Consider the following 17,954-nt stretch of genomic DNA (forward strand, 5'->3'; position numbering starts at 1 on the left):
ATCTCTGGCTGCTCATCCTCCCCCTTAAGAATTCCATGCCACCACTATGAGGTTTATAATTATAAATTTATTGTTTATAATATTAATACATATTTATGATTATTTAATGCATTTCCCAGCCCTACCAAGATGAACAAAAGCTGCAACACATGATAATGCTGTCAACTCCAAGTCAAACACCTGAATATATAAATGAATATATCTACTAATATATATATGTTGGCTTCATTCCACTGGGAGGAAATCTTGGAATTCCCTCCCCATCACTATTGAAGGTGCACTGCCAGGGATAGGTTGACTCAAGAAGAAATAACCAATTAGGAATGGGTTACGTTCAAGAACAAATTGAAAACAATTAACAAGAAATGAAATATAATGGTTAGTAAGTACAACAAAAATTGTTTTTCTCATGCAAAAGAAGGAAACTTGGAAAAAAGATGCAAAATATTAAAATAAAACAAATAATGAGGAAAGGGAGAGCAAGATTTTGGAAGATATATCAAAAATTTACAGATGCTGCGTGTGAGGTACCCGTTGATCAACCAGCTACAAACCCTGGAGGCTTGGAAAATATATGATATACAATTTGATTTGAAATACTAGGTTTGCCCCCAGACTAAACTCAATTATGTCCTTAGTGAATGCAAAATATTAAAAGATATAGAACAAGAATTGAGACATTTTGCCAATCTGAACTGGTGATAAATTCAACTTAACTGAACTAGAAGGAATGAAAAGTAAAGTTAAAATATCTTCACGCATAGGACCAATTATTTATCTCCTGCCATGGTGACCTGATTTTTGCCCAAAGCAATAACCACAGATAAAATGTAATTAGTTTAAATTATTACTATTAAAAACCTTCAGAGTCCATGTGAAGTCCCACATAATGTATTCAGCCCTGACATTTAAATACAAGGCTAACAATATTACTTAAACTGATGTTAAGAAAGTGCTGACAAAACAGTAGTTATGATGCTTTCTTAGGCAACTAGTTGAAAGCATGAAGATTTGTTTGAGAAATGTTGGGAAAACAAGACACAAACATGGAGGCACCACTTACACCTCCAACAATTCAGTGCATATTTAATCTGAATCAATGATCAACACAGACTGACATGTATCCTGTTGTGCAAAATGAACACCGTGAACTTTAAAATTCAGCTGTTTAAATAAAAAACATTTTATATACATTTATACTTCACATATAAAGATTTATTTATAAAATTAGCCAATCTAAAACCAAATTAAACACTCAGGTTTCCTTTTACCAGCCGTCCTTGTCTGTTATGTGCTAATACTGTACATACAGCATCAATACGAAATATTAGACTTTACTTTTAAATGCATCTGACAGTCTGTAGTACCAAGTTCACAACCAAAGGGTTCAATACTCAGTGTATTTTGAGTTCTCCAAATCTCGTTGCACACATCAGCGGTTGAAAACATTTCCACTGTTGTGCAACATTGAATCTGGGCTACACATTTCCCAACCACAGTGCAGCTGGTTGGAGTGTTTCACTGCAATGTTAAACCCTCAGTGAGATGGACATTTCCCCATCAATGGCTGACTGAGACAGGAAGTGGCCAGTGCGCACGCGCCGTTCGCCTCCCCTTGTCTGGACCGAGGGGGAACAGCCGCCGCCTCCAGCCCGGCAACGAGCAACTACCACAAACAACCGGGGAGCTGCCTTCACAGACTCTCTGCCACATCTCCAGCCGGATCCTACCGTCTCCAACCTCCGCTGATGTGTCAGCGACTAAAGCGACTTCAAAAACCTGCCTGAAGTGAACTTCTTTTACCTGTCAGCCGGATTTTAATGCTTGACCCGTTCCGTCGAGCTCCGGGATTCGACATTCCTTAGAAAAATTCCCCTTTTTTCACAGCGGGGTGGTCGGTTCTTGTACGCCGATGGTCAAAATATAGATAGATCGACAGATCTTTTGTCTTTCTTAACAGAAAATTAGTGATCTATGAACAGGGGTAAACACTCCACGGACCCACAACGTTCGCACGAGACACAACTGACGGCGGCTACAGCGCGCGCTCCCGCGTGGCGGGCTGACGTCACGGCGCCGTGCCCGCGGGCTCGCCTCCGCGTTCTTCTGAGTAACCCGAGTGCAGGCTGTATCGTCATGGTTTTGGTTCATTTAAAAAAGAGGTTTGCACACTTTTTACAGCTTCCCTCTTATCTAGATTCAATCAAACCTGCTGCAATATTTTCAATTATTTCAGTGAGCCAGGCAATCCCTTTCCCATTTGCTGAGTTTCAGGTGATTAGACCAACACGGTCTGTAGCCAGTCAAGTCCAACATTGGGGTTTGGACTAAAGCCTCAGATCAAGGGGTTGGATCCCTGGGTCACACTGGTCCTGGTTTGTCTTGAACCTGTTTAGCCCAGATCACTCTTGCCTAGTTAGTTCAAAGCCTACCGTATTCTCTGGAGTTTAGAAGAATTGGTGTGGAGGAGAAGAAGCTCCTGTAAAATTCTGAGATGGCTAGGTAGGGTAGATGCAGGCAGGAGGTTCTCAATGACTGAGAATAGGAGAAAGATCTTCACTCAGAGTGGTGAGCTTGTGGAATTCTCTGCCACAGAAAGTAGTTGAGGCCAAACTATTGAATGTTTTCTGGAGAAGGTTCTTAGGGCTTAGGGTAGAAATTAGGAACAGGGTACTGAGTTGAATGATCAGTTATAATCATGTTGAATAGTGGATCAGGCTCAAAGAGGTGAATGGCCTACTATTGCTCCTGTTATCTATGTTTGCATTCCAGAGACAAAGTTTGTCACAAGAAACATGTTGGTGACTTCCAATCTTTTCTACTCGTTGATCCAAAAAAAATGTCTGCTGGTATAAATGAATGGACGAAAGAAATGGTCGTCAAAATTAAGTGTCTCTTTTCCAGACTGCTGGAACGATTTCCTGATCGCTCAGATCCTTATAAAATTAAATTATATTTTCAGTGTCCAGTATGCTCCCACCCACAACCTCATTACTATGCCCAGAGATTACAGACGTTTAAGTGTACGGTCAAGACCACAAGAGACAATCAGAACTGCAAACTTTCTACATCTGCTATTTCTATGTTTGATTATGTCTCCAGAAGTTTCAGCACATGACATCTGTCTTCCAGTGTCCCACTCCTACCATTACTAGGTCTACCAAATGCACAAAAGACTTACGTTTATATTGTGCTTTCCACAACCTCATAACATTCCAAAGTTAATTAATTGTAATATTTGCCAAACCATATAATGCATCAGAATTTTAAAAGCGACTATTTGGATCATAGAATCCCTACAGTGTGGAAACAGGCCCTTCAGCCCAATAAGTCCACACCAACACTCTGAACATCCCACCCAGACCCATCCCCCTAATCTATACATCCCTGAACACTATGGGTAACTTAGCATAGCCAATCCACCCAGCTTGCACATCTTTCAACAAATATTTGCTAATCGACAGACTATAAGACATTCACTTTCCAAAAGACAGTGGATCTTAAAGTTTCATGTTTGCTGAACCATAAGTGCACTTACTCATTATTACCATGTTGCAAATTCACTTAAACAAACAGAGCACTATAAGGTCCAACAGAGTTATGGTGATGATCAGATAGACTGTTTTTAGATATTGCTCGAGCAATAAATGTTGGTTAGGTCATCAGAGAGGAGAATACCCCTGCTCTTCTTTGAATAATAGCCCAAGAAATTGTACTGCCATCTGAAAGAACAAATGGAGCTCAGTTTAGTGTTACATCTGAAAGACATCGGACAGTGCAGCTTTCTGTCAGTACTGCTCTAGAATGTCAGCGCTTGTTTTGTATTTAAGAAAATTTGTGGTTTAAGTTGGGAAAGTTCCCTAAGTCTTTGTATTGCGAATCTGAACTGAAGCTATCTGGCCTTGGGAGTGGACTGGAAACCTACGGATTGAAGGGAGCACTCAGGAGAGTCCTTACAGAATCAGGCAAACAGAACCTCCAGCTCTGTGGAATTCCCTTAAGCCTTGTGTAGAATTCCCCTTGTGCCAACTATCAGCCTGACTGAAACAAAAATAAATTTGTTTTAGCTGATTTCACCAGTCCCCCCCACATTTTGATCTGCTCAAAACAAAATACTTGGCAATCCTGATCCTTTTGATGCTGTGCTGCGTTTCAAACTTGACTGCTAACTTTTGGTAATTCTCAGTTTGAAGTGGCACTTCGTAAGAGTGATTTGTATCCACAATACCATAAGGTAAAACTAACCAGGACAAGTTCACATATGTCAGACTTAGAAAATGATGCAGTGTTAAAAATTCAAGAATATTTTAATTTAATGTTCACTGGAATCACTGATCAAAATAAGTTTTTTTATTTTAAAAACTGTAGATCTATCAAATTGGCAAGGTTGATAGATTTGCAATTTTACAAATTTCAGAGACTGAACACGTAGTACATTGATTAGAAACTGACCCAAAAGGAAGCCACAGCTGATTTATCATCTTACAGACCAAGCTCCCCAGCAGATATTTAAATGGCGTTAGAGAAGGTAGTTGGACGTGAGGAGAGATATACAAATTAAATTCTGGGATTTGTCATCTTCCTACCTGCATAGGTCACAAAGCCCTAGGAGAAGATACAGAGGAGATTTATTATCAACAACACGAGAACACCAGGGATATGAGACTCCAGAAACCGAACTAGAGCAGCCATATAAACGGTGGCCACAAGAGCAGGTCAGAGGCTATGAAGCCTGCAGCAAATAACTCAACTCCCCACTCCCTGAAGCCTGTTCACCATCTATAAAGGTATAAGTCAGGAGTGTGATGGAATGTTCCCCCACTTGCCTGGATGGGTGCAGCTCCAACAACATTCAAGAAGCTTGACACCGTCTAGAACAAAGCAGCCCACTTTAGCACCACACCCACAAAACATCCACTCCCTCCGCCACCAACACACAGTAGCAGTGTTGTGTCTATTATTGTAGATGCACCAAGAACTGCGGATGTTGGTAATCTGAAACAATAACAAAGCGTGCTGGTAAAACAAAGCAAGTCTGGCAGCATCTGTAGTTAGAAAACAGTTAACGTTGAGTCCAGTGACCATTGATCAGAATGGTTCTGATGAAGGGTCACTGGACCTGAAACATTAACTCTGTTTTCTCACTACAGATGCTGCCAGACTTGTGTTTCTCCAGTTCTCCCTGCTTTTCTATCATCTATAAGATGCACTGTACAAATTCAGCAAGGCTCCTTAGCACCTTCCAAAACTATGACCACGATCATCTAGAAGAACAAGGGGCAGCAGATACATGGGAACGCTACCATCTGCAAGTTCCCCTCCAAACAACCGTGATCATTTTTAATGCGAGAGCAGGGTTAAGGAGCTAAATAGCCTATTCTTGCTCCTAGTTTCTTATGTCATGTTCTAAACCACTCCATATCTTAATGTGGAAGCAGCTCACTGTTCCTTCACTTCTATTGGATTAAAATCCTGGAACTCACCCCCATTACGTTATTAGGGAGCATCTCCACTGAATGGATTCCAGTGGTTCAAGAAGTCATCGCTCTACCACCTTCTTGAGGGCAACTAGGGATGGGCAATAAATAATGGCTCAGCCAACAACACCGACATCCCATAAATGAGAAGAAGTTATGTGGAGAGACAGGAGAAGCTGGCATGGTACTCATTAAATCAGAGAATTTAAAAGGAAGATTTAGTAGAAATGGTCAAAATCATGAAGGTTTTGATAGCAAATAAGGAGAAATTCGTTATGCAGAAAGATCAGTAACAAGAATACAAACAGATTTAAGGAAATTGGTAATGGAACCAGAAGAAACACGACAACAGAAATGAGTTATGATGATCTGTACTGAGTTTTCTGCAAGGTTGATGGAAAAAGATTCAAATATTAATTTCCAAAATGAAGGGAATTTGATATGTGAAAAAGGAAACATTGCAGAGCTATGGCATTGGGGAGGAAGAGAAAGAGATCTGAGGATTGCTCTTCCCAGCTGTTGTTCAGTGACCTCTGCTGGACAAATGTGTAGCCACAACTGATAATAAAAACACAGTCTGTGTATATAATGCATTTATGATTTCGAGTATCCCAATTTTAATTTGTGTTCTCAGCAAAACACCATTTCCCTGAGCACAATGAGTTTCCAATGAGCTTTGAGTGGCACGAATGACATAGCAGATCACAAGCCTAACGGTTGCCTTTTCATTTTAGGTGTAACCCACTGGAGATGCCATTCATTTTCTGCCCACTGCAGTAAATATCAGGCTTACAGATTTAATTGCACAGAAGTAGAAAGTCTAATTAAAATACAAATAGAAATATTTACAAGACAAAGAATGAACCTGCCCATGAGATATTACACAATATTTTTAGATCATATTTCTTGCAGATTTCAGGCATTTAGCATGAAATCTTTCATAGCTACTCCAATAAAACGTTTCTACACAAGTAGAGTGATTTCTGTATCGACAACAAAGAACCTAAGTTTCTGTCACAGAGACAGAAACCGAATGCAGCTTGACACAAAAATGACAGCAATTAACAGTGGCTGCATTTTTTTTTGCCAAAATAAACTTTCCATAACTGATGTTATCTCCTTTCCAAGATGACCACCCTGGATGGTTCAGATTAATTTCATGAGTTTGTCCGTCTCCCTTAGGTTGCAACTTGCATGTATAAACACTTTTTCAATCATTAAAATGTGACACAGGTTAATAAGACCATTACATAAGCAAATTAGCATTGGAGAGAGATTGAACTGATAAGCAGAGAATTTAGAATAGAATAGCAATTTATTCTCACTTGTAGTCATGAAAATATACTGAGATGTGTGTAAGTGGTCACAATGCAATACCAATTTAATTACAAAAATTAGATTAAAAACTTGAGAAAATGTTGGGGCAAAGTTCATCTTTTGTGCCCTCCACAGCTCCTGAGTTTCTAAGAGACAAAACAAAACTGCAGATGCTAGAATCCAAGGTAGACAAACAGGAGGCTGGAAGAACACAGCAGGCCAGGCAGCATCTGGAGGAAAGGAGCAGTCAACATTTTGGGTATTACCCTTCTTCAGGACTGGATGTGGGGGTAGGGGGAGCTGCAAATAGAGGGGGGGAACGGTGGAGGCAGAATGGTGGTGATAGGTAGACACTGGTGGTAGGAACAACCTGGTTGGTCTAACGGAGGTATGAATCCGGTCAGTGGCTGGAAGGGAGGGTCAGAAGGTGGAATTGAAGGGAGGACATGGGGCTGGACGGGAAGCCAGGGGATGGGTGGCAAGGTTATTTGAAATTGGAGAACTCAATGTGGAGTCCTCTGGGCTGTAGGGTGTGCAGGCAGAAGATAAGGTGCTGTTCCTCAAATTTGCGTTCTGAGTCGCTGCGACACTGGAGGAGGCTGAGGAGGGATATTTCGAGAGGGAGTGAGACGGGGAGTTGAAATGGGTGATGACCCCACCACCCAGAACATCTTCCGCTCCCCACCCCTCTCTGCCTTCCGCAAGAACCATTCCCTTTGCCATGCCTTAGTTCACACCACACTCCCCACCAACCACTCTAACCCCCCGGGTACCTTCCCCGGTAACCGTAAAAGATATAACACCTGCCCGCCCCACACACCCACACCCACACACACACACACACACCCTCAACTCCATTCAGGGCCTTAAACAGCCCTTCCAAATGACACCTGCATCTCCTCCAACCTAGCTTGGCTTGTCCCAGGATTTTGGTGTTGTTTCAGTCAAATTAGTGCTTCTCATTATCCATGTGGATTGAGATGAGAGAGTATTGGTTGTGTCTTTTTGTAGCCAGTTGGTGTTCATGTACTCTTGTTGTTAGTTTCCTTCCTGTTTGTCCGATGTAGTGTTTCTCGCAGTCTCTGCAGGGAATCTTGTAGATGACATTGGTCCTGTCCATGGCGGGGAGTGGGTCTTTAGTTCGGGTGAGCACTTGTCGTAGGGTTGAAGTGGGCTGGTGTGCCACTCTGATGCCCAGTGGTCGTAGGAGTCTTGTGGTTAGTTTTGACGTGTTCCTGATGCTAAGCAGAGACAGGCATGGGAATTCCTAGAAGCCTGGTACTCCTCGAAGAAAGCCATTAATAAATACATAGAACTTGACCCCATATACACTCCACTACAAAGGAAAACCGGAAGTGAGGCAATCCAGCTCAATGGACTCCAGAGTTTAAAAACCAGACGGGAAAACACACCGACGCTTCATCAGAGGCCGCACTGATGTTAGCCAGCAGGGTAATGAAACGTCTGAGGAACAACAAACCAGCTCGGCGAGCCAACCAACCTCAACACCCACAATGCGAGCTACAAATCGACTCCAAAACCTTTGAAACAGTGTTTAATGGATGATAATGTTAGAAACAATGAAAATTAGTCTGATGCTGCTCCTCCTGCTCAATTCCCATTTGCTATTTTTCAGTTCAATTTCAACAGCTTTTTTCTTGGCACAAACTACAATTTTCTAGGAGCTAAGTTACAGTCATAACCACATCAATGCAGTGATTTACTATAAGAAAATGCTGGCCAGGGCCTACTAGAATGAATCACAGGACAGCAATTGTTAAACAGATGACTGAATCAGTGGACAGTGGTGGATCTGGTAAAGGAGGACAGGAAAGGAGTTGCAAGTTTAATCTTCCACAAACATGCAAGAAGAGGATGGGACATCTGGAGCTGCAAGAAGTGGTAAACGTAGTATTCCCTTTGCCTTAGGAAACGCTAACATAAGAACTGCGGATGCTGTAAATCAGGAACAAGAACAGAAATTGCTGGAAAAGCTCAGCAGGTCTGGCAGCACCTGTGAAGAAAAAAAAGAAATCAGTTAACATTTCAGGTCTGGTGACCCTTCCTCAGAACTGGACCCAAAACGTTAACTGATTTTTTTTTCTTGATAGATGCTGCCAGACCTGCTGAGCTTTTCCAGCACCTTCTGTTTTTGTTCCAGAATACTAATATTGTCAAGCTTATTTATTTTGCATTCTTTTGGTGATTCTTTTAAATGATTAAAGAGATACAAACCAAATCATTTTTGTGATGCTTTACATGCTATCAGAAGGCAACATTGCCACAAAGTATCCACAATTTCCATTTAAATTATCTCAATGTCATATTTAAATCACAAGAATATAAAAATGCTTAAACTGCATGGTTGTGTTTTGGTTAAATGAATATTACATATTGTACTTCAGTCTGGTTTATATTATTCAGCTCCCATGAATTCAAGTTCTAAATGCTACTTACATAGCCAAACATGCTGCAAGATTCACCAATTGTTTAAAAATCACTTCCCTGTACACCTCAAATGAAACTAATTCTTGCCCTTGACAACAATATAAATTTATTAAAGTTTTCCAGAACCAGCGAAAAAAATTATGAAGTTGCTATACAATTTGAAAAATGTTTCCCAAGGCAAATGATAATGGCAACAATGTTGGCCTGATACATATAAACTGTAGTATTTAACAGTGGGATTGAAATTTTTATTTCAATATTTATACATGACATCATACATTTTTTGCCTAGTTCTGGATTCAGTCTGAAAACACACTTCTTTCAAGACCCTATTTCTACAATTCCTATTTCTTAGATTATGATTTTGCTTATGCTTCAAATAATTTCTTTTTGATTCATCCAATTTCCTTACACATCTAGTGTGCCTCGAGACAATTCCTATTTTGAAGGCACTGATGGAATGCAAGTTATTCTGTTCTTTGTTTAATAGCCTTTCCTTAAATGCTCACAGTACATGGTTTAAAATAATTCAAATTCCTGTACCAAGCTTCTGCCCAATACATCCTCTTCTGAAATGAAACTGTAAGAGATCATTACCGGAATGCAAGAGATCTTTGATGTTGGCAGCCTTTCTGCAATGCGAGCTATGTAAATAGAGTCCATGGATGGAAGGTTGGCTTCTGTGATGGTCTGGACTGTGCACACCATCTTCCGTAGTTTATGGTCCTGGGCACAGCAGTTGCCATACCAGGCTGTTATGCACCCAGACAGTATACTTTCAAATGGTACATCTAAGGTGGAGAAGGTCCTTTACGGATATGCTAAATTTCCTGAGCTGCCTGAGGAAGAAGAGGTGTTGTTGAGCCTTCTTGACTATCACATCGACATGAGAAGTCCAGGACAGGTTGTTGGTTATCATCACTCCAAAGAATTTGACACACTCCACCCTCTCAACCTCCATTCCATTGATGGAAATAGGGCCGTGTTCTCCTTTCTTTCTGCAAGGAATGATCTGTTCTTTGGTTTTGCTAACTTCGAGAGGGGGGCTTGGTGAGAATAACCTCTATCTCCTTCTTGTACTTTGACTGGTCATTATTAGATATCCATACCGGTATGGTGTCGTCAGTGAACTTGTAGATGGCTTTCATTTGGAATTTGGCAATGTGGTCATGGGTGTACAGTGGTGGGGGGTGCTGCTGGGATGAGCTGAGGACACATAGAACATAGAACATAACAGCGCAGTACAGGCCCTTCGGCCCTCGACGTTGTGCCGACCTGTGAAACCAATCTGAAGCCCATCTAACCTAAACTATTCCATTATCGTCCATATGTTTATCCAATGACCATTTAAATGCCCTTAAAGTGGGCGAGTCTACTATTTTTGCAGGCAGGGCATTCCACGCCCTTACTACTCTCCGAGTAAAGAACCTACCTCTGACATCTGTCCTTTATCTATCACCCCTCAATTTAAAGCTATGTCCCCTCGTGCTAGCCATCACCATCCGAGGAAAAAGGCTCCCACTGTCCACCCTATCTAATCCTCTGATCATCTTGTATGTCTCTATCAAGTCACCTCTTAACCTTCTTCTCTCTAACGAAAACAGCCTCAAAACCATCAGCCTTTCCTCATAAGACCTTCCCTCCATACCAGGCAACATCCTGGTAAATCTCCTCTGCACCCTTTCCAATGCTTCCACATCCTTCCTATAATGCGGTGACCAGAACTGTACGCAATACTCCAAGTGCGGCCGCACCAGAGTTTTGTACAGCTGCAACATGACCTCATGGCTCCGAAACTCAATCCCTCTACCAATAAAACCTAACATACTGTACGCCTTCTTAACAACGCTATCAACCTGGGTGGCAACTTTCAGTGATCTATGCACATGGACACCGAGATCTTTCTGCTCATCCACACTACCAAGAATCTTACCATTAGCCCAGTACTCTGTATTCCTGTTACTCCTTCCAAAGTGAATCACCTCACACTTTTCTGCATTAAACTCCATTTGCCACCTCTCAGCCCAGCTCTGCAGCTTATCTATGTCCCTCTAACCTGCAACATCCTTCCGCACTATCCACAACTCCACCAACTTTGGTGTCATCCGCAAATTTACTAACCCATTCTTCTACGCCCTCATCCAGGTCATTTATAAAAACGACAAACAGCAGTGGCCCCAAAACAGATCCGAGGTACACCACTAGTAACTGAACTCCAGGATGAACATTTCCCATCAACCACCACCCTGTCTTCTTACAGCTAGCCAATTTCTGATCCAAACCGCTAAATCACCCTCAATCCCATGCCTCCATATTTTCTGCAATAGCCTACCATAGGGAACCTTATCAAACGCTTTACTGAAATCCAAATACACCACAAATCAACCGCTTTACCCTCATCCACCTGTTTGGTCACCTTCTCGAAGAACTCAATAAAAGGTTTGAGAGGCACGACCTACCCTCCACAAAACCGTGTTGACTATCCCTAATCAAATTATTCCTTTCTAGATGATTATAAATCCTCTCTTGTAATCCTTTCCAACACTTTACCCACAACCGAAGTAAGGCTCACTGGTCTATAATTACCAGGGTTGTCTCTACTCCCCTTCTTGAACAAGGGGACAACATTTGCTAGTCTCCAGTCTTCTGGCACTATTCCTTTGGGGGACTCCAGCATGGAGTGTTATTGTGGAGGATGTGCAGTTACCTTTCTTCACAAATTGTGGTCTGTGGGTCAGAAAGCTGAGGATCCAGTTGCAGAGGGCAGAGCCAAGACTAAACTCAGTTCTGAGATCAGCTTGGAGGGGATAATGGTGAAGATGGAGCTGTAGTCTTATGTCAGTGTCTTTGTTGTCCAGATGTTCCAGGGATGAGTGCAGGGCTAGGGATATGGTATCTGCTGTGATCCTGTTACATCAGTAGGAAAATTGTACGGGTTTGAGGCAGGCCGAGAGACTGGAGTTTATGGGGGCCATGACCAGCCTCTAAGCACTTTATGATTGAAGTCAGAGCCACTGGATGGTTCATAAAAAAAGGTGAGGATTTGTTGCCCAATCTCCACTGTCCTTGCAACTGAGTGGCCTACTCAACTAATTGAGGGGACACTAGACTCAACTACAGGGTCTAGAACTATATTTAGTCTTGTCCAGGTTAGGATCATAAATTCTGTTTTCTAACAGGGATGATCTTCATTAAAAAAAAAAGAAACTGGCTCACTAAACTAAACTACAGTCATGCTCACCAATACAGAGACTAGCTTTCAATTTCAGATTAAGGAAATTAAATTTAATAAATTCCACCAGCTGTTGTAATGGGATTTAAACCTGATATCCCAACTAGAGGCTCTGGATTACTAGTCCAGTTACATTACTACACCACCTTCTCCCCAAAGAAAATTTATTTAAAAAAAATTGAAAAAAGAAAGCAAGGAAAATAGGTACAAAGACATGACAAAAACAACAGAATGCCAAAAATATTCTGATAAACCGATGTTTATTTCTTAGCCTATTACTGCCATCTTAGGATGTCTTCTTGACCCACTTCGGCTCAAGAAAATGCTCTACCACAGTTCACTCAGGAGTTCCAGGATTTTCACACTGGGATAATGGAGCAGCTGTTGCTCCACCACCAATACACTCCTCCCCAAAAGCAGATGGTGGGCAAGAGTCCTCCCGAATATAGCAGTTATCCTCTTAAGTAAATGTAGAAGTAATGCAATATAACTGATCCTGAACTTAAGCCCTTCTGCACAAAGATGTAACTGAAAACTTCATTTGATGTAAAGTTAGAGTGTTAGATAGTGAAGAATATTCAAGCTTAATCTTTAACTCAAGAATGTGTAAGGATTGATTTCAACACCTTAAATCAATGACAAATAAAATTGTTGAGTATAGGGTTGAATTAATAAAGAGACAAGATTGTACAGTAACAGTTTGCTACCTCACAAACTGAAACAGTACATTGTATTTTAGACTCCTGCATCAAGCTTTATTCTTGGAAAAAAAGAAAAGTTTATAGCTGCGTCCACGCAGAGAGCCAAGGGGGTTGGGGGGTGTGAGAAAAAAAACAAAATCAGTACAACCTAGATCTATGCTGCATTCATTTCAAATGATAAAGCTTTTGTTTCTACAAAAAGCTGACTCAAGTACAATAGCAATTACTGTAACTAGTATTCAAAAAAAATTTAAAAAGGAAATGGACAGTTGATCAGAGATAAACTGGAGCCACCTATAACTGCATTTATTACCCTTTTCCAAAGAATGCAAATAATAGGCCTGTAAAACAACATATTTTGCAAAAGAAAGTTATTTATTCCAAATACTTTCAGAAATAGACTTAAACATCAATTATAAATACACCAGCAAGGAGAAGTAAATTTTTCTGCACATTTTTCAAAAGCTAAATTTATCTTCAGAAGAATGCACTTTAAGTGCAAGTTCACCGTTTGCTACTTCAGGCTGCATGTTTGGAATTTCCTCCTCCTAGGAAAAAAAACACTTCAGATTTTAATACGTTAGTGTCCTTGTATTTTCCTTTCACTCCTCCCCCTTTACTTTACAACCACAGCTGTGAGCCAACCTGTAAGCAGGGAGCTAGCCTGCCTGAGAAGTAGCATAGGCTACTCACCTATAATGGTTCATTAGAAAGCTTTAACATTTATTGACAAAAATTCTGACAATGAACAACTTTATCCTGCACTAAATGATTTGTCTTCCTTTCCTACTGGACTTTACCAGGAGTCCTACTTGAAGAAAGGCCAACTGGCCTAATCTTGTCAAAACCATCAGAATTAGAGAGTGAGAACAGGACAGGGGTTCCATCCATATTCAGTGGAAGCATGAAAGAAAGAATGGTCATATGTGCTGTAAAACAACCTGCCAGCAGGAATGTTTTTTTTCCCTTTTCCGAAGATTTAGTAGCAACACAGTTTACTCCAAGAATATTCAGCCAAGTCCCCTTGTTTGTGCATACCTCATCAAGGAAGTACTTCTCAATTAGTCTTAATGCTGTTCTGTACACTGTGGTGTTTGAATGGAATTGAAGAGCCTCAATTTTCTCCAAGCCATTAAGTTCCTCTATTAATAGACATAGCTTGTCCGTCTCACCCAATTGTTCTCCAGCCTATTAAAAAATTTTTGAAGGATAGCATAAACTTACGGTATCTTTCAAGTCAAGTGAAAAGTTGCTGCTAAACAAAGAAAGTTAATGCTGGAATTATCAAGTTTCCTTTGTTTACACTGATTCAATCAATTTCAAGAACAAAATACCAAAAATTGAAACCCACTGAGAAACCATAAAACTAAAATCACACAAAACGTATGGAAGACCCAATATGGTGAGTATTCATTCTCCAAATAAGTCTTTAGTAATATACAAAATATGCAAGCTGGATTGTTTGGAGGCTATTTGATGCAATAATGTTAAAAAAATCACCTTGAAAAAGAATGCAATGTTGAATCATTTTGCACATTTCCTGCTCAAACAATACCAAGTTAGTGAGCAAATGTCAGCCCAAAAAAAGAATGCATCACAGAAACTACCAAAAGTCATTTAACCCTTCAAGCCTGTTTCACCATTCAACAAGATCATGCACAAATGGGGACATAAATCCCTTCGTCTGCCTTTGCCTCATATCTTTAATCCCTGGGATTGATTTCTGTTAGGAAATAAGGCATCAAATTAATAACGGTGTTGCAAGACTTGTGCATGCAGACGGTTGGAAGATCATTGGAGTAGACACAGTCATTATCCCCCAGGCCTTTAGGAAGATGAAGGAAAATTTAAAAAGGTCAACTGCGAAGGCAGTATTTATACACAGAGTGAAGCCTGTAGTTTACATCTGGTTGGGGAAATCATTGATTGTCTATCCATCTCTTCAGGAAGAATCCTTCCTGATGGAGATACCCTTTCTATACACGGTCTGTTTGACCACTTGTCAAATGCCTGTGCACACATTCATCAATGCCTCCCTAAAAGAAGTGAAGCTCAAAATGCATTTTCTTAACAGGTTTTATCATTTCACAGCATTAAAGTTCAGCTGCCAAGTACTTACACATTTACCAGTAGTTCTCCCAAAATCTATTATTCTTATTAGTTACTGCATGCCCAAACTTTTCCTCATTTGTCAACTTTGACGTTATACTCTGTATAACCAAGTAGAGGTCATTAATCTAATGTTAAAAAGAGCTGCAATCCTAATACCAATATCTGGGAACCCCAGTATTGTTTCTTTCTGTTTAGGAAAACAGCTGCTTGCTACTATTTACTGCTTTCTAGTCTTTTGTCAACAAGCCCAGGAGATATTTAAAAAAAAAAAGAACAAAAATCTGACACTTCAACATGAACAATTTGCCTGGAACCAACCCAACTTGCCTTTATTAACTGTTACCCCAAATGCCTACCATTATTCCCCTCTCTCCATTTGTCCCCAAAAGATTTCTATGGTCAAAATAGTTTATAGAAGCAAAAAGAATGCTGGAAAAACACAGGTCTGGCAGCATCTGTGGACAGAAAAGTAGAGTTAACATTATGACCAGTCACATTGGACTCATTCTTAATGGTTTCTGTCCACAGATGCTACCAGACATGCTAAGTTTCTCCGGCATTGTTTACATTTACATTTTTATCACTTACAGTATTTTGCTTTATTAACACTAAAGTTGATAGGCTGCTGACTTAACAAGGTGTGGAGCTGGATGAACACAGCAGGCCAAGCAGCAAAGGAGCAGGAAAGCTGACGTTTCAGGTAGAGACCCTTCTTCAGAAAAAAGGCTGCTGACTTTCTCTACTTTTCTGGATTTGGATGCAACCCTCGGCCATCATCCGGCACTTCAGTCATATCCAAGGAGGACTGGAAAAATCGTAGCTAGAGTTTCACCCTTACTTCCTTCAGCAACCTAGGTCACATCTCACCTGGTACAAGTGACTTAACCAACACTGAATGCTACAGACATGTAGTACATCTTGTGATATTGGCTTAAGCAAAAATAAAAACGAACTTTCTTCACTTTTTTTTTTCCAGAATTGTTTCCTTAAGAGGGCAAAGGTACTTGTTTAGTACTCAGCCATATCCTTTGCCTCCACAAGATCTCAAATGGCTCCACTTTAATTGGCTCGTTTAAAAAAAATAGAAAACTCACAGCCGACTTACAAGGAAGATATTGGATAGGCATTCCAGGATTACAAGGAGGATTTTGGCATCTTTGTTTGAGAGTAGATTAAGGAGAGGTTCCAGCACCCCACATTGCACCAAGTGAACAACTTGGTCAACTGTACCACCATTTGTGTAATTTGTCACAGCCCAAACAGCCTCTTTTTGTACTTTAAATTCACCCTGGAAGACAAAACAAACCAAATGTCAGACCATGATCAAAAGTGCTGGTAATTAATACAACCAGATCTTACTGAATTCTCATTAATATTGGATCTATTTATTACCAGTATATCCTGTTTAAAAAAGTTAAATAAAAAGGTCCGTCTTGAAAAAGATGTCCATATCTTTAAAAATAAAGCGCCATCTACATGATAAAATGTGATCCACTTCATGTATTTTTATTTTGATTAAAATAAGCAGTAATCAAATAATTCCATTCTCTCAATACTTCAGATAGTGAAGCAGTACACTACATACAATAAGCCCTTAACAGGCCAAATGCCAAGCAAGCAATAAACATCTTCATTGAGAACCCAAAATCATTTCCTGCTGTCATTCAAACAGCATTACCATTGCTGAATTGCCTACCATCATCATCCTCGGGGCTAAATTTCTTCGTGTTTGTTATGAATAGCTGGCTCGTTGCCCAGTGCAATTCCATGGCCACATGCATCTTAAAGAGGGAATGTTGCTGTGTACAACAACATTTTTTGTTTCCAGAGGATACATTCCAATTTGTGATGTGATTACACAAGTGCACACTTTTGGCCAATGGTGGCCAAGCAAAGAGCGAGAGCGAGAGCAAGAAGCTTCAATTCTTTTGAGAGTAATTCACCTCCCACCATCCAGAAAAGGGGCAGTCAAAAATATAATGGAACACTATTTGTCTACCTCTAAAAGAGATCTAGAAGTGATCTGTACAAGACAAAAAGGTTCCACCTGAACTGGAAGGCAACCAATATCTTTACAGGAAGATTTGTTAGTGCTATGTTGGGAGGCTTTAAACTAATGGGGTGGGAAAAAAAAAAGACAAAAAAAAGAGAAAAATGCTGGAGGTTGGTACAGTAGATAAGGGGAGCAAGACAAATAAATAGTCAAGGCAGACAGGAGCTTGGCAGATAGAGGCAAGACTGCTAAATCAAACTGCATTTACTTCAATGCAAGAGGACTGACAGGAAAGGCAGATAAACTTAGGATATGGTTATAAACATAGGACTGGCATATTGTAGCTATTACATAGATGTGGCTCAGGGATGGACAGGACTGGCAGCTGAGTCTTCTGGGGTATAAATGCTATAGGAAAGATAGCAAGGGAGGTGGGGGGTGCAGGGGGAGTTGAGGAGTGGCATTTTTGATTGGGGATAACATTACAGCTGTACTTGGAGCATATTCCTGGGAGATTGTCCGGTGAAGTTATTTGGCTGGAACTGAGAAATAAGAAAGGGATGATCACCTTGTTGGGATTGTATTTATTGGCCCCCCTCCAACAGTCAGCAGGAAATTGAGATGCAAGTATGTAATGAGATCTGATATCTGTAAGAATTAAGGTGGTGACAGTA

General features: G+C 40.5%; 1 protein-coding gene across 4 annotated transcripts in view; it reads right to left on the minus strand.

Moving 5' to 3' along the window:
• Positions 1–13,531: 13,531 nt before the first annotated feature.
• The window catches only part of LOC109929727 (importin subunit alpha-5-like), a 31,237-nt gene continuing 26,814 nt past the window's right edge, over positions 13,532–17,954 (minus strand). For all 4 annotated transcript variants that reach the window (XM_020529293.2, XM_048609925.1, XM_048609924.1 and 1 more), the window contains 3 exons: positions 16,393–16,575; positions 14,214–14,363; positions 13,532–13,723 (listed from right to left, as the gene is read on the minus strand). In XM_020529293.2, coding sequence (XP_020384882.2) covers positions 13,634–13,723; positions 14,214–14,363; positions 16,393–16,575 — 423 coding nt within the window. In that variant the 3' untranslated portion in view covers positions 13,532–13,633. The remainder of the gene's footprint in view (positions 13,724–14,213; positions 14,364–16,392; positions 16,576–17,954) is intronic.

This window comes from Rhincodon typus, chromosome 21 (genome assembly GCF_021869965.1).
Source record: "Rhincodon typus isolate 14 chromosome 21, sRhiTyp1.1, whole genome shotgun sequence".
NCBI lineage: Eukaryota > Metazoa > Chordata > Chondrichthyes > Orectolobiformes > Rhincodontidae > Rhincodon > Rhincodon typus.